Source organism: Pelodiscus sinensis, chromosome 8 (assembly GCF_049634645.1).
Source record: "Pelodiscus sinensis isolate JC-2024 chromosome 8, ASM4963464v1, whole genome shotgun sequence".
In the NCBI taxonomy this organism is placed as follows: domain Eukaryota; kingdom Metazoa; phylum Chordata; order Testudines; family Trionychidae; genus Pelodiscus; species Pelodiscus sinensis.
This window is the reverse complement of record NC_134718.1, coordinates 2,136,131-2,156,313: the sequence shown is the minus strand read 5'-3', so window position 1 is coordinate 2,156,313 and position 20,183 is coordinate 2,136,131. Positions and strand designations below refer to the sequence as shown.

The window sequence follows — 20,183 nt, the reverse complement described above, 5'->3', positions numbered from 1 at the left end:
CAGATTCAAGCTAATCCCAGGATGCCAAGAGCAGAAATGGCCCTTTCCAGCCCCCCCCCCCCCCAACATGGGTGCAATTTGCAGTCCTTGTATAATGCAGAGCAGTCTCCTCTGCAATTCCTGGTGCTAGTCTAGCAAGGAGGGGAGGTTCCCCGGGCCTCTCCGCTCTGCTGCAGGGAGACTCATGCCTGCAGCTGTGCCCAGCTGTTGGAAAGCCAGTTCATTGGAAAGGAAACCACAAGGCTTCCTCTACTTGAACAACTTCCCCTCCCCCGGAACTCAGAACAAACATGTCTCTTCAGTCAGCTGTCTAGGCACTGCACGGGAGGGAGGCACAGCCGGGAACGGTTTGCAAAACAGAGGCTTCGCAGCCAGGCTGCCGGCCCAGCACAGCCAGGGCCCGGGGTCAGGGCGAGCTGTGGGGTTTGCCAGACATCTGCACCTTTTAGATTAGCATCTCTGCGCTCCAAAAACTGGCCCATGCAGGACTTTTCTTAGTCACCTCCCAAGACTGAGACAACAGAATAGAAGAACGGCCAGACTGGGTCAGACCAAAGGTCCATCCAGCCCAGTGTCCCGTCTGCCCACAGTGGCCAATGCCAGGTGCCCCAGAGGGAGGGAACAGAACCGGGAATCAATTGATCCCTCCCCTGGTAGGTATTCCCAGCCTCTGAAAGAGGCTAGAGGCACCATTCCTACCCATCCTGGCCAATAAACATTGATGGACCTAACCTCCATGAATTTATCTAGCTTTTTTATGAACCCTGTTAAAGTCCTGGCCTGCACAACATCCTGTGGCAAGGAGTTCCACAGGTTGACTGTGCACTGCACGAAGAAAAACTTCCGCTGGTTTGGTTTAAACCTGCTCTCTATTCATTTCATTGGGTAACCCCGGGTTCTTTTTGAGCTCCGTGTCAAACGGTCTATGAAATGGTGCCTACTTCATGTTCCCTGGGAGACTAGTCCGCAGATAAAACATTGTCCTGGGGCTCACGTTCACATTTCTCCCCTAGCCGTTGTACTCTGTGCTTACAAACTCCCGTCATTGCCTTTCTCTACAGCACTGCCCCGCACTGGCGTGCTAACCCTGCCCTGGGTTTTCCAGTTCTGGGTCGCAGCCCCGTCCAGAGACTGGCATTCCAGCCCCGCAGCATGGAGATTTTATTTCTTCAGTTAAAAAAAATTGCTTCACCGTTTCCTTTCTTCCCATGTGCCTGGTGCATGATGCCGCTTCTGGAGAACAGCCGCCACAAAGAGCCGGTCTCCGACGACATGGGTGGAACCCACTGGCCTCACTAGCTCTCCCCGCCCTTCTCAATGCTCGGCACACGTCTGTGCAGAGTTATCACGCTATCTGGTAATGTGCAGGGTTATCAGGCTACCTGGTACCCTCGGCTGCTCTTGTTCTGTCAGCAAAGGGCTCTGCAGCTAGGGAGCAGGCCTCTTGCACTAGCGTCTCTTGTGCATACACGCTGTAAACCCTTGTGAATAACCCGTGCAACAGCTCCGGAAGCTGACGCAGTGCCGAATAAGAACAGAATAAGGAACGTGCTCGTGGATCGTTGCTGGATCTAGCCCTCGTCATCATGGGAGCCTCCTAAACATCTCCCTGAGTATGCGTAGCCAGTGTCTGGATGGAGTGAACCAGGCCTGGCCCACAACATTCTGGCACCTGAGGCGGGGAGCTCAAATGACGCCCCCATGTCCCCTCGCGTGGGCCAAAACTTTGAAAGGTCTCAATTCTGCCTTCGACTCCTCTCATGGTTCTGCTCTGTTACCTACATAGGCACCAGCAGCAGACAATTTTCTACACTCGGGGTCCTAGTGGTGCCCCCCCCACAGTCTGGCACCTGAGGCGGCCGCCTCAGTTCGCCTCATGGTAAGGCCAGCCCTGGAGTGAACCCGAGGAGTACTGTGGCACCTCAGAGACTAGCAGAGTTATTAGGGCACAAGCTTTCATGGGTAAAACCCACTTCATCAGATGAATGGGAGTTACAGAAACAGGGGTATATAAATATCTATACCCCACTGTCTGTCCAAGATACGTTCTAAAAAACATGGCTGGAGAGTGAAATGACAGAAAGCCGGGAATTTTTCCCCCTGACTTCCGTTTGCCCCAATTGGTCTCTTTTTTTTGTTTTGCGCGCATGACGTAAGCGTGGGGAACGGGAGGACTTATAACGCCAACCGTTCCTAGGGCAGAACCGACGTATACCAAGGCGACAGAAAGCGGGGACGCCCTGGATGGCGTTAATGAGGCTAATCAAGCTAGGCTGCAAGTGGCTCATTCCCAGCATTTGGAGAGGAGATGTGACTATCAAGGCAGGGGAAATTGCCTGCGTAGTGTTGTTATTCAGTCCTAAGCAGATGGTATTGAATTTGCAAACACCCTCCATTCGATGCGGTATCCATGTGCCCTAAGAGGGGGTGCAGGAGTCAGCTAATCATTTACGCCTGGAGTATATTGAGAAGCGCAAGAGGGAAGGCTATGCACAGAGTCCCACTAGCCTGTCTGTGCAAACCCTGGAGCGGCTTGTTGCTACTAGAGTCCGGCTCCTTCACCAAATGCTATTTTTGCATTTCAAAGAAAAAAATGTTTTAAAACAACCAAGCTTCAGTCTGCTAAGAAACACCCTGCCCAGGGGAAGGGAAAGTAGCAGGGAAAAGAAAAAAGGGAAACACTGCGGTGGAAGTAGGTGAGGCTGACCAGGACGGATATTCTCTTGTCCTCCCTCCCCTCTCTGTAACAACAGCATGATGTAATGCATGATGCAAAGGCATTTCCCTCTGCTGGCAAAGGCCAAACATGCATTACTGGAAGCTGGGGGGGGCGTGGTGGTGACATCATAAAGATGACCCAGTGACATCATGGCTTGTGACAATGCACGTGCCCACTTGGACTCTGAGAAATAAGGTCTTTAGTTTGGATCACGTCACACACTGGCTGACATCAGTGATGCCTGGTTCCTCTAACAGAGCTTTGAAAACAGCATTTTTAAAAAGTAAATAATCAGTAGAATCAGACTGGCTTGTCTAGTCCAATCCCTGGTACGTAGGACCATCTGTCAGCCGGTCTCCTGTCTCATTCCTCCTGTACCCTTGTAAAGAGTTCCCTGGGATCTTGAACACTGATGAATGGCTGTGACCAATGTTTCCTCTAATCTTTACCATCCAGGTGTGAATTTTTCCATCTGTGTGCAGAATAAATTTTGTTATATGCACCAATGCAGATGTGAATGTGCACCACAACTAGAAACAAAACCTAGCTGTGGGCACTCTACTAATCAGCAGGTAGTACTGAAATCTCTCCTGAGTGGCCGTACAAAGCCCAGCTTACAGGGAACACTGGTTGTGACACAGGTGGTGGTGGGGTGGTTGGAGATTTCATTAACTTGCATGCATCAGACAAATTATACTTAACCAAAGGTGATCTCACCAAGAAAGTAGGCTTGCATGTAGCGTACCATTCCTCAGCCTTCCTGTACCTGGCTTGGCACCACATCTCTCTTCCTCTCCTGTGCCCCCCAAAACACTATCTAGTGACACCTGAAACTTTTCTAGCTCCAAATGTTTCTAATTTTGAAACAAACAAACAAACAAACAAACAAACAAACAAACAAACAAACAAACAAACAAAACCCCCACAAGTTTTGGGAGAGAGTTTGCAGTATTTCCCCAGGTTTTTGATCCACTATAAAGACACTTCCAAACTTTCACACTTCAACATCCCAATGAAATGTCTACTTTTCAAACTTAAAGGGAAACATCTTTAGCCTCCCCCCCCCAAATGTCACGCACCCCTCTCCCCCCACATGCTCCCTTTTCTTATCAGAATGCAGAATTGAGACCCATACGCTTTGGAGTAGTTCAGGATGAAATCGACTCCCTTCTCACTGTCAAACTGGATGTCCCGAGGCAAGTCATGGTGACAATTCGCATCGATGCTTAGCGGAAAGCCGGGGTGCCATTCCTTCCACCTGGGACAGAGGAGGGAAGACAGAAAAAGCCATGTCAACAGCACAGTATCTTTAATATTATTAGGAATGATTTCGATTACCATTAGGATAACCACGGTCCATCTCTCCCAGTATCCTATTTCTGTCCTGGCCAGCACTGTAGAAGAATTGCCCAGAACATGGCGATCAGGGAGTTAATTATCCATGGAGCGCTCTTCTTTCAGCTTCTGGTATTTGGGGATGTACGGACACGGGAAGCATGGGGCTAGCTAATAGCATTGGATCGACTTATCCTCCATGGGCTGATCCAGGTCTTTTTGGAAGCCACCTACACGTCTCATGGCATCAGGCTGCACAGGTGTCTGCTGGGAGAACATCCTTGTTTGCATGAAACCTGCTCATTGTGCTCAGATGGCTCCTGGGTTTTCCACCGTGGGAAAGAGCAAATCACACGTCCCTGCTCATGTTTTTACACCGGTTGCGATTTTAGAGCCTGCTATTATGTTCCCCCAAGTTGTCTCTTTTCTTAGCAGACTGGCCCTAGTCTTTTCAGACGTTCTTCCTATGGGAACTGCCCCAAAGCCGGAACGATCTTTGCTGCTCTCTCAGAACCCTTTCCAAGGCCACTTTCTGAGAAGGAACGACCAGTGCTGGACTCGCCAGTCAAGGTGGGGGTGCACTAGGGATTAACAGTGACATTAAAAGGGTTTTGCTCTTATTCTGATCCCTTTCCTAAGAGTTCCTCACGTACCTCGTTGACCGCTGCTGTGTGCTGAGCAGAGGTTTGCTGAGAACTAGCCACGATAACCCCAAGATCACTTTTTTAGGGCAGCCCAACCTAATTTAGAACCAGTCGTATGTTCATAGAATCATAGAATACTAGGACTGGAAGGGACCTCGAGACGTCATCGAGTCCAGCCCCCCGCCCTCACGGCAGGACCCAGCACAGTCTAGACCATCCCTGACAGACATTTATCTAACCTGCTCTTCAATATCTCCAGAGATGGAGATTCTACAACCTCCCTGGGCAATTTATTCCAGTGTTTGTCTACCCTGACAGTCAGGAACTTTTTCCTAATGTCCAACCTAAACCTCCCTTGCTGCAGTTTAAGCCCATTGCTTCTTGTTCTATCCTCAGAGGCCAAGATGAACAAGTTTTCTCCCTCCTCCTTATGACACCCTTTTAGATACCATGTTCAGAGTTGGAACGATCCATTTCTAGGGTGCATTGCTTTGTATCCATCACCACTGAATTTCATCTGCTGTTCTGTGACCCACTCACCCCGTGAGGAGAGAGTCACAAGAGGGATCCCACAGGGTCGGATTTCCTATTGCCAGGTACGGCATTTACACCTGTGCAAAGTGGTCTAAACACACTCTTCTGTTCAGCGCATCCCATGCCCACTGCACACAGAGCTCAACGATTACCCAGGGGGGCAAAGATGTGAAAAATCGGGCCCACAGCATGCAGGCAGCCAGACCCCAAGAGGCGCAGAAATGCCCAAAAAGTGCTTTTGCGGAAAAGCATCCGTGCCAATCTAGACGCTCTTTTCCGCAAATGCTTTTAAGGGAAAACTTTTCCGTTAAAAGCATTTATGGAAAATCATGCCAGTCTAGACGTAGCCTCTGAGTTCGATTTAACGAGTCTTAACTAGACTCGCTAAATCAAACACCGGAAGATCAATCATAGCAGCGATGATCTTCTGTGTAGTGAAGATAAGCCTCAAAGAAGGGACAATGCCAGGGGAACAGTCCACTCTATGAATGTCCTTACACGGTACCCATTCAGTTGGCATCGGAGCGGGGAATTTGTCTTTCAGAACAAAGCAAGGTTGTTTGCAAAGGAGGAAGAACGCGCGAAAGCCTGTCAGATTGCCAGCCAGATGTGGACTGAGTTGTTAATCTTCCATCTCGATAGAGCTGCCGTTTCTACCTCTGAACTGTAAACAGCCCTTTCCCTCCAATTCCAAAAGACGTTGCCTTTTGCGTGTGTCAAGTGGGACTTAGCGAGCTCTCTTCCTTGCAGGCTGTCCCGTTAGTGGCTCTTTGTGTTCTGTTTCCCATCATTTTTCAGGCAGTTCCTGTCTTGTTCAACAACATCAAGGCCGCGTGTCCAGAATGCCAAGCCCTCGGGTTTGACAAGCCTCTCTCTTCCGACCTCCTCTGGGGAGGTGAATGCTCCACTGCAGTCCGTGGCTGCAGGGTGGTAATTCCGAGGATCCAGACAACCCTTTTTCTGTTCAGACAGGCTCGGTTTCCAGGCAAACTCTCCTCTATAACTGAGCAGAAGAGGGGATGGCAGCTGATCCGCTCTAGCAGGGAGAAGGAGAGCCCAGACGAAGAGAGACACTCACAGCTGCTACGCCCCGGGACCCCCGGAGGACCGGACAGTGAAGAGGACAGAAAATCTGCCTTTCGTCCTTCCAGGTGAAATTCAGCTCCATGCAAGACGCCCCCACGAGACTGTGAATTCCCCCTTAAACCTTCAAGGTGGGGTTTATCTGGGACTGACGTGGTTTCTAGCCAGTGCTGCCCCTCTGCATGGGGGTGAATTCAGCCTCGGTGAAATGTACCATCTCGGTACCAGCCTGCAGGTTGCTCAGGGTTAACCCCGGCAGGCCGCTGCTGCTAGATTTACCTGCACCTTTGCAGGGATGGGCGATTGCTGCTCCCATTGGTCACGGATCGCCATTCCCAGCCAATGGGAGCAGCAATTGCCCGTATCAGTGGAGGTGCAGGTAAATACAACGGCAGCATCTCACCTGGGCAACCACCGCTGTTTTCTTGCCCACCCCAATCTAGAGAATCATAGACTCCTAGAACACTAGAACTGGAAGGGGCCTCGAGAGGTCAACAAGGCCAGTTCCCGCAGCCACGGCAGGACCCAGCACCGTCTAGAGCATCCCTGACAGGGGTCTAACCAACTTGTTCTGAAATATCCAGTGATGGAGATTCCACAACCCCCCTGGGCAATTTATTCCAGTGCGTAACCACCGTGACAGTTAGGAAGTTTTTCCCAATGTCCAACCTAAACCTCCCTTGCTGCAGTTTAAGCCCATTGCTGCTTGTCCTGTCCACAGAGGCCAAGAAGAACAAATTTTCTCCCTCTTCCTCTTCCCTTTTAGGTATTTGAAAGCTGCTCTCATGTCCTCTCTGTCTTCTCTTTTCTAAACTAAACAAACCCAATTCCTTCAGTCTTCCCTCCTAGCTCATGTTTTCTAGATCTTCACTGCTCTTCTCTGGACTTGCTCCAATTTCTCCGCATCTTTCCTGAAATGCGATGCCCAGAGCTGGACACAGGACTCCAGCTGAGACCTAATCAGTGCAGAGCAGAAGGGAAAAATGACTTCCCATGTCTCGCGTGTCAATAGGGGGCGAGTGCAGGGTTTTGTCTGCTCCTGGAATCGGCACGGCATTTGCAGTATCAAGCCAAGCCTGACAGTCCTGTCCGGCCAGCAGGTTTTTAACTCCAAGCTGCAGAGACTCCGCCAGGAGCAAGAGGGACGTTCTGTCTCCATCCAGTGCCCAGCCGCCCCGCGGAAGCTGCCAGCGTGTAACTTCTCCCCAGAGCAGTGGGCAGCAACTAGGACCGGGTTCAACAGCTGGGGATTCCCCTTAACAATGCAGAATGGGTCTGGCTTGAGCCCCCACCCAGTAATCTGGGAACCCAGCACCCGACCCCAGCGCCACTAAGGAGCGACACTTCTCCCCTTGCAAACACGGAGCCCGTGCATTAAAAGGGAAACAATTAAAAGGGGAAGTGGACACTGGGTTAATCTGGGAGAACACCACAATCGCCTTTCAACGCATGTAACCGTAAGCAGACCCCCTCCCCAGTATGCTGGACAGCGCCTTTGCCTCAGTTTCCCACACTGTGGCATGAAAGTCCAGCGCACGAATGTCCCTTTAACAAGCCACGCTCCTTCCTGCCCACTGCTCTGCACTCTCCGCGGATTGTCTTTGGCCTACGATGCCCCAGAGTTCAGAGGTGCCTGCCCATGGGGACCTCCTGCCCCTGGAAGGAGGGGAGCATTGAGCAATAACTCCGCTGCTCCAGCTGTTCTCCGTGGCACCACCACACCCCGCTGCTGCCACTACCTCTGCTGCCGCAAGCCGCTTGCTGTCCCTGCTGCTGCTCAACTCCACTTCTGCACAGCCACATGCTGCGGTTCCACCCCTTAGCGGCTTTCCTGCCTGGCGTGGAACCTCAGTACTGCTGCCTTTCCCTTGTCTTTTACTGCCATGCTCTCCCCATGCCAGATCTACAGCTTGGCCCCTACTGGTGCACCTCAGTGATCTCCCTCCTCCGAATCGCAGAGTCCACTCACCCCTGGCTTTAACCCACCCCTGGAAAGTAAAACAATACCAGAATCCCTCACGAGAGGCCAACAACACCTGCCCCCAGCCCTCTGGTGCACATTGGGATTTGGCACCGCTACCCTCTCCGCAAGTCAGGTTTAGGTTAGAGTGACTTCTGAGACAGGGCAGGCTAAGCCCTGCTCTGTGGCCCTGGACTCATACGATAAAGGTATCAACGTTTTGTTACCCCCAAACCAGCCACAAATGATCCCTTTGGCAAAGAAGCGCTGTCTACTGGACACCTGGGCAGAGGGGGCGTGTCTATGCAAATAGCATCTGCTCCTTAAGTCTCCTCCCACCCCATTAACCCTGGCTTATTCAGCCCCTGGTTACAAACAGGCGCCGGTCACCATGGTGGTTGTGTGCCAGGGACACTCATTGGCTAGGAACAGAACCACGCCTCCCTGGGCAGCTGCCTCCACAAAGCCGGAAACTCACCGATACATTTTTTGCCGTTCTTCAAGCTCTTTGCGTCTGTGCTGCTTGAGGATCTGAATCTTGTCATCCCGAGGCAGCTTTGCTGTATAAAAAGGAAGACACGGGGCTGTGAGGTTACCCTTCTCTGTCCAACCTGCTGGGGGCGCGGGATCGCAGGCTTCGCAGCCCCTCCCCAAGTGAAAAACAACGGGTCTGAAAAGCAAGGTGGCTGCTTTCAGCCTCAGAATCACCGCCCTGCTATGGATAACACCTACAGTGGGACATGCATCCTCTGACTTATGGAGCCAAGCCTCAGGCCCCCTCAAGCCAAAGAGGAGATGGTTAGTTAAGGCTGAGTAGCAGCAAGGAAGAAGTGATTACGTCTAGACAATCGGGTTACATCTAGACTGGCATGATTTTCCGCAAATGCTTTCAACGGAAAAGTTTTCCGTTAAAAGCATTTGCGGAAAAGAGCGTCCAGATTGGCACAGACGCTTTCCCGCAAAATCTAGACGCGCTTTTGCGCAAGAAAGCCCCGATCGCCATTTTAGCCACCGGGGCTTTTTTGCACAAAACAGTACCGTGCTGTCTACACTGGCCCTCTTGCGCAAATGATTTGCGCAACAGGGCTTTTGCCGGAACGGGAGCAGCACAGTATTTCCGCAAGAAGCCCTGATTTCTTACTTGAGCTCGTCAGTGCTCTTGCAGAAATTCAAGCGGCCAGTGTAGACAGCTGGCAAGTTTTTCCGCAAAAGCAGCTGATTTTGTGCAAAAACTGGCCAGTCTAGACACAACCTCGGGGCTTGGCTGGCAGGATGGAGTCAGCTCCTAGCAGGAGCTGGGTAACGTTCCTTTGTCCTTCGCCAGCTGAACGCCACTCACCGCCTTCCTTTCTTGAAAGCCAGGGCTGACATACGGCCCAGGCAAGCGGTGGGGATTCCCTCGCCTGTGCCCCTGAATATCCCACGCGCAGGGTGTGGCAGTCCGGGAGGAAGCCAGATGCTCCCGGAGTTGCCACCACAACTATTAAGGGCCCTAAAACCCTGCCAAGCAAACTCCATAGGCAGCTGGTGACCCGAATGCGGCAAGCTTGGTTAAACCCGCCCGCCCCCCACATCTGTGGGCACCAGGTCAGCCTTTTCCGTGGGGACCACTAGAGCATAACGCCCAGCCAAGGTGCACGAGGCAGAGCTGCAAGTCCCGTACCCCGCGCAGGAAGCGCCTGTCTTGGGCCAGGGAACTGGATCGGCAGAGGGTAGCCATGACAGTGAAAACGCAGAGCAGCCCCCATGCTTTTCTCAGCTCAGCACCAACCGCTACCGCCAGCACATTGCACCCCATCCGCCTGCTCCTCCTGGCCCCCGCCGGACGAAACAGGCGGCGGACGTCTACGTCCCAGCAGCCCTCCTGCTCCGAGGGCTGCAATTTCCTTGCAGGCTGGACCCTGGCCTGTTTCGGAGCGCGCCGTAGACAACGGGACGGTTTCCAGGGAGAGAGCACTTGGAAGGCGGCTCGGTTCTCAGGCAGCCAGCGGATGCTCGTCCGAGGACTAGCCAGGGCTTCCCGCGACGGAGAAGTGCATCCGCTGGAAATCGCACCTGGAGGCCAGCCTGCAAGTTAGCCTAGCCCAGTGTGCGAGCCAGCCCCGCTGGCTATTGGGGTCCTCGCCTCAAAGGAACCCCACATCTCTCCCTGTGTCAGAGCCAGTAACCAGCTCATAAACCGGCCCGGAGGTCAGAGCAGCCAGGAGCATTGGCCCCACAGTGTCAGGCCGGCAGCTGGGGAGGTCTGGGATTCTAGGATTCTATTCTATGAGGGGCTTGGCTGCCTCTGGGAGGAGAAAGTGTGTGTGTGTGGGGGGGGGGGGGGGGGGACTGCTCATTGCTATCTTAGGGGCATGCACTGGGGGGCTCAAGGGGCATGGATCCCCCATAATCAGTGGGGGGCAGAGGTCAAGCCGCTCCACAAGCAGTGAAATGGAAATTCTGCCGAGGGGCGAGTCGCTCTCTCGGGCTCACCTCTGCCGTCTCGCAGGACGATCTCTTTCTCTCCCGTAATCCAGCGGTAACACGGGAATTCCAGGTAGTCCCCGACGGGCGTCTTCACGGTGATGTACTTCAGGTACCAGTCATCGTGCACCCAGTACTTTCGCTTCTCGATTTTCAGCAGCTGGATCTCTCCCAGGTCTTCTGCCACCGTCACGTCGTAGGAGTCGATCTGCGGAGAAGAAATACGGCTTGTCACCGGCTCGGCCCCCACCCAGCGCCATATGGCCCCTAGCCACGTGCCCTCCTGTCACACAGCTCGGATTACGAGGGGACTTCCTTGCTGGCAAAAGAGGAGCCAACGAAGGGCTATTTTCAGACTCCAAATGCACAGACCGAAGGGCGGGAGGGAATCGAAGAGCACGCCAGGCACAGGCGCCCTAGGAATATGGAAAGGGGGGACATTCCTGGCTGGGGACTGGATATCTCCCTGAGGTATTTGTGATTTCGGAACAAACCTGTGGCCAGTAAAACCGTTTCGGACGACTCCAAGCACATCCCAGCACCGCACATTCCCGGGTAGCATGATGGGAAATAGCCCCTCCCCTTCCCGGCTTTATAAATGTTTCCGTGGATCCGAGAGGCCAGTTAGCACAGCTGGCTGCACCTGGAGGGTGGGCCAGGCCCAGTGAAGGATGGAGAGGAGCTGGGTGGTTACTAGAAAGGCACGGAAGCTTGGAGCAGAGATGGGGGCAGTCACTCTCCGGGATGAGTGAGGGGCGAGCGGAGGAAAAAGCCCAGGGGAAGGGCTGGACCTGAGATGCTCTCCTGGATAAAGGGGTCCAGCATGGACGCTAGGAGACACGCAGAGCAGACACGGGGTAGAGGGAGCAGCTCCAGCGTCAGGAACCCTGACACGAGTGGAGGATGCGGACGTCCTAGAGAGCGTCCATCTGAGGAACGGGGCTGAGGAGTCGCGAGACAGAAGGGTGAAGACGGAGGAGGGCAGAAGCTGGTCGAGGGTGCTGGGGTTTTGTCGGGGGATTCCAGGGCCAGCCCCAGCCCTGAGAGAAGGGCCCCATAAGAGGAAGGCTCTTTCCGGATGAGGAGAAAGGCCAGGAAAAGGCTTGGTTGGTAGGAAGACGCCCAGGGAGGTGCCACCAAGGAGACGCGCGGAGTCATCCGACTGCCTGTCCGGGCGGGGGCCGAGGGCCGAGGGCCGAGGGCAGGCCGTCAGGCGTTGCCAAGGTGGCGGCAAGTCCCTGAGGAGGTGATATGGGCTCCTGGAAGCCCCACATGGCTCACTGGGCCCAGAAACAAGATGGCGGCCCAAACGGAGGGACCGGAGGCTTGTTCTTGTTGGGCTTTCGGCTGCCCAGGGAGCGGCAGGAGTAACTGCTGGGCTGGCAGGCTGAGACACGAGACAAGGCGTCTGCCGCAGCAGCCGTCAGCAAGGGGCTCTAGAGAGGAGACCGCGCCCAGCCATGCGGGGCGCCCCAGCCGCGAGTCCACCGTTCTGCACCTCCTCATGCGAACGGAGAGAACGGCTGGTTTGGGCATTAAGGCACCGGACTAGAAATCAGGTTCAGGTTCATTGCCCAGCTCTGTGTAGAGGTAGTGCAGGTCCTTGGAGAAGCCACTTATTGTTCCTGTGCCTCAGGGCTCCATGTGTAAAATGGGGATAACACCGGCGTTCCCTGTAAGTGAAGCGCAGAGATTCAAATGCCGCTCACCTGATTAGCAGAGTGCCCACGGCCGGCAACTTGTGTTTCTACAGGTGGTGCACATCCTTGGTGCACATAAAATTTATTCCACACGTGGACCAAAAAAAAAATAGAGGGAGCATTGACTAACACTACCTCCTTTCTCCCACTCCTTCTCTGCCTCATCTATTATAGAAGGTAAGGTCTTTAGGCTGAGGACTGTCTCTTCTATGAACAGGCAACACATTGGGGTGCTGATCTCTGACTCTCTAAGCTCTGCTGGCATGCCAATAATTAAAAATAGCTCTGTTTGCCTCTAAAGCACAGCTTGGATACACGGTGGCGCTCGTGTGTGTGGCAAGCCAGACCGGCAGAATCTAACGCTCCCTTTGCAGCAGGGGCAGGCTCCGGGGCTAGAAGCGGCACTGGCTAGGGGCGGCATGTGCCCAGAAGCAGGCGCCCGACTTGCCCCCATGACAGCCTTAGGAGGAGCTGGGCTCTCGCGAAGACAGAGCACTGCCAGAAAGGCACGGCGGCGGCAGAAACCGTTTGCCCGTTTTGGAATCGCGCTTAGTTTGGTTTTGAATACCCTGCTTGATGTGGCCAAAAAATGGAACTCCCCTGGTTTGTGGTTTTGAACATTTCTGGCATTCTTAGAAACCAACGCCAACGCTTCCTCCGCCCCCTCCCCTGGGTTTAGTCCTGTCTGCCGTGCTGCTGCACATACGTGACCTGGCATTTTGGCCGCCCCCGTGTTTGTTCTCGTGAGGTATTTTTTTGGTACTCAGCCTTCCTGTCAAGACGAGGTCAATTGACTCAAACCCTCCCGTTATTTCATGGGTGAAGGCTAAATCACAAAAGCCGAGTAGAAATGTGAAGCAAATGTGGGCAAACGCCCATCCGAACGGGAGAGAGGGGAAGGGGCCACATTGAAAACATCGCCAGATGTTCCAAACCAACCCTGTGCGATCCTAGCACCTTGCCACCTTGCTTTGTTCCCCCCCTCTTGGGGTGGTGGGGCTCAGACAGGCTCAGCTTTGGTCCCTCCCCTCCTGGGGTTGTGTAGTAATTTTTTTGGTCAGAAGTGGGCTGCAGAGCAAGGAAGTTTGAGAGCTCGTGGGATATAGCAATTACCCTCAGGCTAGGGCTGTCATTCTCAGCCAGTTTGTACTGGGGACAATTTCAAGAAATGGAAAGGAAGGTGTCTGGTCGGAGGGCCAGTAATACCGCAGAATGCCCACAGGGGGCAGCAACTGTCCTGGTCGCCTTCTCCGGCCAGAGACGGAGATCGGGACAGTTCTGCGCTTTCATTCTGAGGCTCTGTAAGGCTCTATGCTGGATACTTTCCTTGGATCTATAAGACACGGCTGAAAACAGACTTGAAATTAAGCACCTGAAGTATCCGATCCAAGGAGCTAGCTCACCAGCCGAAGCCGGAACGCGTTGCCAGGTAGTGGGGGGTTGTAATTCTCTGCTCCGCATTAGGAAGAGAAATCTTTCCAGGGCATGAAGGAGGACACAGATAAACCCTCCCCAGCTACACATTTAGGAGCGAACCACTGGGTGTCCTCTCTGGACGCACTGACAAGCGGGTTGGGTTTTTTCAACAGCCACAAACAGACAGACAGATCTGAAATGGGAAATGGGAAGAAAATGGGGAACTGCGAAGCCCTGTGCAACACTCGCGGCGCCAACAGGAACTTACTCAAAACCAGCTTGGTAGCAACCAGTTTCTACATAGTGTGTGCCCAGCAGAACGGCAGAGTCAGGGGTTCATGGTCCACGTCCCTTCCTGCTTTCCATGTCCTTTGACATGCAAAACTCTTCCCCACAACGGGCCCAACCCTTCATCCACTGCACCTAACAATAACCACGATTTGAATGAATTCAGAGGAAGCAAGGATCGGGAAACAGTCCATCTGGCCTGCCTCTGGAAAAGGGGTTGTAAAAGGAGGGAAAACCTCCTGCCTTATCGAACTCTACCGTGGGGAACACAATGGGTTGTCTTTTGCAGGCAGGGGTTCGAGTGAGGATTGTGTTGGGGCGAAAAATGACTTTGGGGAAACCAAGGCGGGGAGGAGGGGGGAGCCACTGGGGCCGGGCTGGTGTCACCAGCTGCAAGGAAAAGCAGAACACCCAGAGAGACCACATGTCACTTCAGCTTTGTTTGTAGCCAAGCAGGCGAACGGCAGATTGGGGTGCGTTAAGAGGAGCGTTGCCAGCAGATCGAGGGAAGTGATTATCCCCCTTGGTGAGGCCACATCTGGAGTACTGTGTCCAGTTCTGGGCCCCCTGTTTCAGAAAGGATGTGGACGCATTGGAGAGAGTCCAGTGGAAGGCAACACAGATGATGAGGGAGCTGGAGCACATGACCTATGAGGTGAGGCTGAGGGATTTGGGTTTGTTCAGTCTGCAGAAGAGAAGAGTGAGGGGGGATTTGAGAGCAGCTTTCAACTGCCTGAAGGGAGGTTCCCGAGAGGATGGAGAGAGGCTGTTCTCAGTGGGGGCAGATGGCAGAACAAGGAGCAATGGGCTCAAGTTGCAGTGGGGGAGGTCTAGGTTGGATAGTAGGAAAAACTCTTTCCCTAGGAGGGTGGGGAAGCGCTGGGCTGGGTTCCCTAGGAAGAGGGTGGAATCTCCATCCCTAGAGATGTTTAAGTCTTGGTTTGACCAAGCCCTGGCTGGGTTGATTGAGTTGGGTTGATCCTGCTTTGGGCCGGGGGCTGAACGTGACGCCTCCTGAGATCTCTGCCCTCCCTAGGATTCTGTGCTTTTTTTTGTTGGTTTGTTTTTTTAATTTCCTCTGCGAGTGACGGGTCGAATAAGTGGGGCAGCCGCTGTGGCAGAGTGTGTCATGCCTAACAGCATGTGCCGAAACAGCTATACAGCGTTCAGCATGAAAATGCCGATGGTAACCACAAACCACGAGCGCGTTATACGGCAGAGACCTCACCGTCGAGTTGCCTCTAGGTTTTTATTTCCTAGGCTGCACAGTAAACACAGGCTGCAAAAGTGGCGACAGACCGATTGTGTCCCATGAATCCCATAAAGCCGTTTGGGGTAGAGGGTTCGCATGGAAACAACGTTATTTATCTGTATTTCTGTCGTACCACAGAGGCCTGATCAGGGAGCAGCCGTGCTGGATACTAAACAGCCAGGCAGCGAAGAGACAGCCTCTGCCCCCAAAACGTATGACCTACGGAAACGTGTAGGTGGTGTAAAATATTACTGTATCATTTAGAACTGTGCGTCTGTCTGTCGGTCCGTCCCTGAGTCCGTTTGCTCAAGAACGCCCTAAACGGTAAGAGCGAGGACCACCAAATTCGGCGGGCAGCTTCCTCTTCTTCCAGCGTAAAGCAAGGCCAGGGTTTGGTTGTGCCAGGGAAATAGGATGTGCCTGGAATCTGACTGTTTCTTAAGAAATGGAAAGGGAGGGGTCTGGTAGGAGGGAGTTATGCTGCAGAATGATCACAAGGGGGCAGCATGGGGCCAAGAGATGGGGACTGGGACAGCTGTAACCCCATTGGGTCAGCAGAGGGCAGGGGTGGAGAAAGGGAGAGCTCTCTCCTATATATTTCAGAGAGTGTGTCTGCTTTTGTGTCTGTTTGTCTGTGTGCGTCTGTCTGTCACACATGCACCCCTCCCCCGGCTGTGCAGCCAGACAGGTGCGTCTCACCTGACCCCAAGCTGCTGCGGTGAGAGAGAGATGAAGTTGTCTTCACTACCTGGGACAGCCTGCGTCCTGTACTCCACCCCAGAACAATGATTTCAATGAAGAAAAACAAAACTTCTCGGAGTTAAAGACCCGAGCACGGCTGGGGTAAATCGTCTCGTACCAGATAAAACTGCAATTTTCTGACCTGCCTCCGTCTCATTTTAAAATTTAGGGGCCCACCCATTTAGGGGCCTAGATCTTGCTGGAAGTCTACAGGACTTAGGCTACTGAGGGCAACGTTGTCCAAAGCATCCAAGCTCCGTTCATCTTCTAGGAGCCTGGGGCTGCTGAAAAGAACGTGCCTTATGCCCCGAAATCACTTGAGGTACAATTTTCAAAAGTGCCCAACGCCAGGTCAATGCTAAAAAGTTCGGCCGACTTGGCTACGTCATGCGGGGGTGTGGCCATTTCTGCCTGTTGGGGAGCCTGCTTTGGCAATAACTGGTGACGTCTGCCTTGTCCAAAGCGTGGATTTCTGGCCTGTCTCAAGTCTGGTGTAATAAAGCACACAGGCAAGGCTGGGGTTAAGAAAGAAAGCTGTGAGAGTCAGGAATTGTTCTGCATAACAATGCAGATTAAACATGGTACCTGAGACCCGTCAAGAACACACAGAACAAGCAGCTTTGTGCTGGTACTTGTTTCTGATAAGCAAAAAGTACCGATGCAGCCATGAAACTGTCAACTGCGCACAGGATGTACCCCAAATAGGGGCATGGGGCATTTGATGTATCTATCCTACACAATACGAAATCAGTTGGAAAATATTAGTAGAACAACCAAGTCTCACTTTGCTATAAATTGGGTTTAGTAAGAACAGTTGCTGGGAGGGAACGGACAGGAATGAGTCGATGTAACTCACTGGTTCCCGAACCTTTTGGCATCAAGCCCCCTTTTTGATTTTTGAAAAACTCTCACGCCACCCCCCCCAAATAGCAAAACTTGTTGAGCAAAAAAAAAAAAAAAAAAAAAAGGAATTAACTGGGGCAGAAAAACTTGATGGGGGGGGGGCTGGGTTGCCTCAGCCCCCCCCCCCAGGAATTTCTTCACCCGCCCCCAGTTTGGGAACCCATGATGTAACTAGAAGTGATTAGGCCACCGGCTACATCAGTAGTGGGGATCCTATGGGTGGGAAAAGAAGGAGCCACGAACTCCTGCCTGGCACTGTAGGTAGCATATGGGTGAAGTGTAAGTGAACCAGGCTTTATTATTGTCTATAGTAGATCGTTTAGTAATTGCTTTTGCATTGCTTTGCGCTGTGTGAATTGCTTTAGAAGGTAAGGTTTAAAGTATAGGCATTGCTGTTGAGGCTTGTAAACTTAAACAACTGTATTAACTGCTTAAAGCTTGCAATAAATAAGAAAGTGGTTACGTAGCCCTGAAGTGTCCGGCTTTGCCTTGGATCTAAAATACATCGAACCACACGACACTGCCCTGTTCTCCTCTCTCCACGGAAGGGTCCAAACATCTCCCTTGGCACGGTCTGGAGGCTTGAGAGCTATTGACCGTGGCTCGTCTCTCTGAACGCCACTCAAGAGAGGTACCCGGCTGTGTCTGCCACTGCCAGCATCATTCCAACAGTAATCAAGGGATTATTTAATTGGCTGCCCAATGCAGATGCTAATTCCATAGCTGTGTGGGGCCAAACCACACATTTATACCTGCTGAGCCGCTCCATTCCCAGCGTAAATAACACGCAGCCAGAGAATGGTTTTTTGGAGACCCACGTAAAATCTGCGCAAGTCACGCTCATGCCTGTTCCAAATGGAGAGGTACGACCGCCACGGAGGCCCTCAAAGCATGTTGCAAATCTTAAGGAGTCGGCCCCCCCCGTATGCCAGTGAGGCATTACGACACCTTTTACAGACTGGGGAAACTGAGGCAGGGCACCTCGCATCAAGTCCTGCCTAGAGCCGAAAGCCGAGGAGGGAATAGGATGTGTGAATGTGCGTCCGGCCAGCCCCGCGTTCCCAGCCAGCCCCAGCTGATGTACAGCAAGACCTTGCCCCCACATGCTGGCACCCCGGATCCCAACCCAGAGACCCCTCTGGCTCGGTCTGAGCCCAGCCTGGCTGCAGACGGGGGTGCTGCTGCCATCCCTGCTCTAGTGCACAGGGGTGGGAAGAGCGCATGGGAACTGGGGGGATGGGGTGTCAGGCTGGGGCAGGGCTCCCCTTCCCCCACAGTGTCCCAGACCCCTGGCTGCCCAGAGCCCCAGGACAAGGGGAGATGCTGGGCACCGCCTGGTTGTACCAAAGTGGGTAACAATGGGGAAGGATAAAAGGATGGGGGTGCACGTGCCTGAACCCCCTTTCCCCTGGCAGCAGGGGGTGGGAGAGCGAGCCAGGCTGCGGAGGTTCCTGAGCCTGCATTCCGCAGGCCACGCACCCAGGCCAGGGCAGTGCCAAGGGGTGGGGGGTGCAGTCCTGGAGCTGGGCTGGGGGAAAGGAAAGGAGGTGCAGGGGGTGTGTGAGGAAGGGGCCCAGGCGCAGGAACGGGGTGCCCCCGTGGGGCAGGGGCTGACTGGGGACAAGGGGGCCGGAGGGGGCAGGGCTGGCTGAGGAAAGTGGGTGCAGGGCAGGCGATGTGCACAGAGGGCACAGTCGCGGGATGTGCGCAGGGCGGGAGGGGGACGCAGAGGGGCAGGGGGCGCAGCACTGGAGCCGGAACCTGGGCTGGCCGGAGAGGGAGCGCAGCGCAGCGCAGCGCTGGGGACTGGGGGCGCAGCGCGGGGGCTGGAGCCTGGAGGGGCGCAGCGCGGGGGCCGGGGCGGGCAGGGGGCGCAGCGCAGGGGCCGGGGCGGGCAGGGGGCGCAGGGGGCGCAGGGGCCGGGGCGGGCAGGGGGCGCAGGGGGCGCAGGGGCCGGGGCGGGCAGGGGGCGCAGCGCAGGGGGCGCAGGGGCCGGGCGCGCACTCACCGCGCCGCGCTCGAAGTCGTTGTAGAAGGGCTTGTCCAGCAGGTGCCTCTCGCTGCAGCCCGCCGTGCCCTCCAGGATCAGGTAGATGTAGTCGTCGGTGCCCGCGAACCACTGGCTGCCGGTGGACACGGTGACGGTGTAGGACGGCATGGCCCGGCCGCGCAGCCACCCCCAGTCTGAGCCGGGACTGAGCGCAGCCCGGCCGCGGCAGCACCGCCCCTGCACAGCCCCTCCCCGCCCGGCCGCGCCCTTCCGTGCACCTCCCCGGCCCCCCCTCTCCCCCCTGTGCCCCAGCTACAGCTCTCCCCGCAGCTTGCTGCGCTCCTCCTGTTCACAGCCCCCAGGTGTTGCTCCCCGCATTCGGAGCTACACCCTCCCTATGCACAACCCCTCCTTACTGGAGCTACCTCCCTCCCCCTCACAGCCCTTGCCCGCACCCCCGCGACACCCTTCCTCCCTAGGTACCTCTGCTTGTCTCCTGCACTACACCTCTCCCTCCTGCAGCCCTTCCCTCAGCCTCCAGCTACACCCCTCCCAGTGCACAATTGTTCCTTGCACCCCTATCTACACCCCTCCTGGACACAGCCCCTTACTACACCAGCCCACACCCTGAGCTACACTCCTCTGGTTTCACAGCCACTAATTACACCCCCGAGGTGCACCCTGCCTGACACACAACCCCTCCTTGCACACAAACCCTGGGTTTATTATCCCTTACACAGCCGTGCACCCTACAGCTCTACACATCCCTGCACACACACCTATGCCCCCTGTTTCCCTTTGCACACAGCCCCTCACACCCCTGCACAGACAACACCCCTTTATTCACAGCCCTGCACATGCAGTTGTACCCATCACACCCCTTCATAGTCCTACACAAAGCTTTAACACTGTACCCCTTCCCACACAGCCCTCCACACCCCAACCACCCCTACTCCTGTAGTTCTGCACACACTTATACATACACCCGACAGCCCTCCACACCGAAACCAACCACCCCTACTGCTACCCCCATAGTTCTGCGTGCACACAGCCCTATATACACCTTCACCACCACCTCAGCTCTGCATACCCTTAACCACCACCTACCCACATAGCTCTACACAGGCCACAGTGATACACAACCCTGTAGGC

At 54.3% G+C, this 20,183-nt stretch overlaps 1 protein-coding gene across 1 annotated transcript in view; it reads right to left on the bottom strand.

Annotated features, from left to right (window-relative positions):
- Nucleotides 1-19,258, bottom strand: part of ALOX5 (arachidonate 5-lipoxygenase) — a 42,332-nt gene extending 23,074 nt beyond the window's left edge. Inside the window, exons 1-4 of the mRNA XM_075934522.1 lie at nt 19,050-19,258; nt 10,751-10,949; nt 8,754-8,835; nt 3,855-3,977 (exon numbers count right to left, since the gene is read on the bottom strand). Of these exons, the coding sequence (XP_075790637.1) occupies nt 3,855-3,977; nt 8,754-8,835; nt 10,751-10,949; nt 19,050-19,199 (554 nt within the window). The 5' untranslated portion in view covers nt 19,200-19,258. The remainder of the gene's footprint in view (nt 1-3,854; nt 3,978-8,753; nt 8,836-10,750; nt 10,950-19,049) is intronic.
- Between the last annotated feature and the right edge of the window lie 925 nt (nt 19,259-20,183).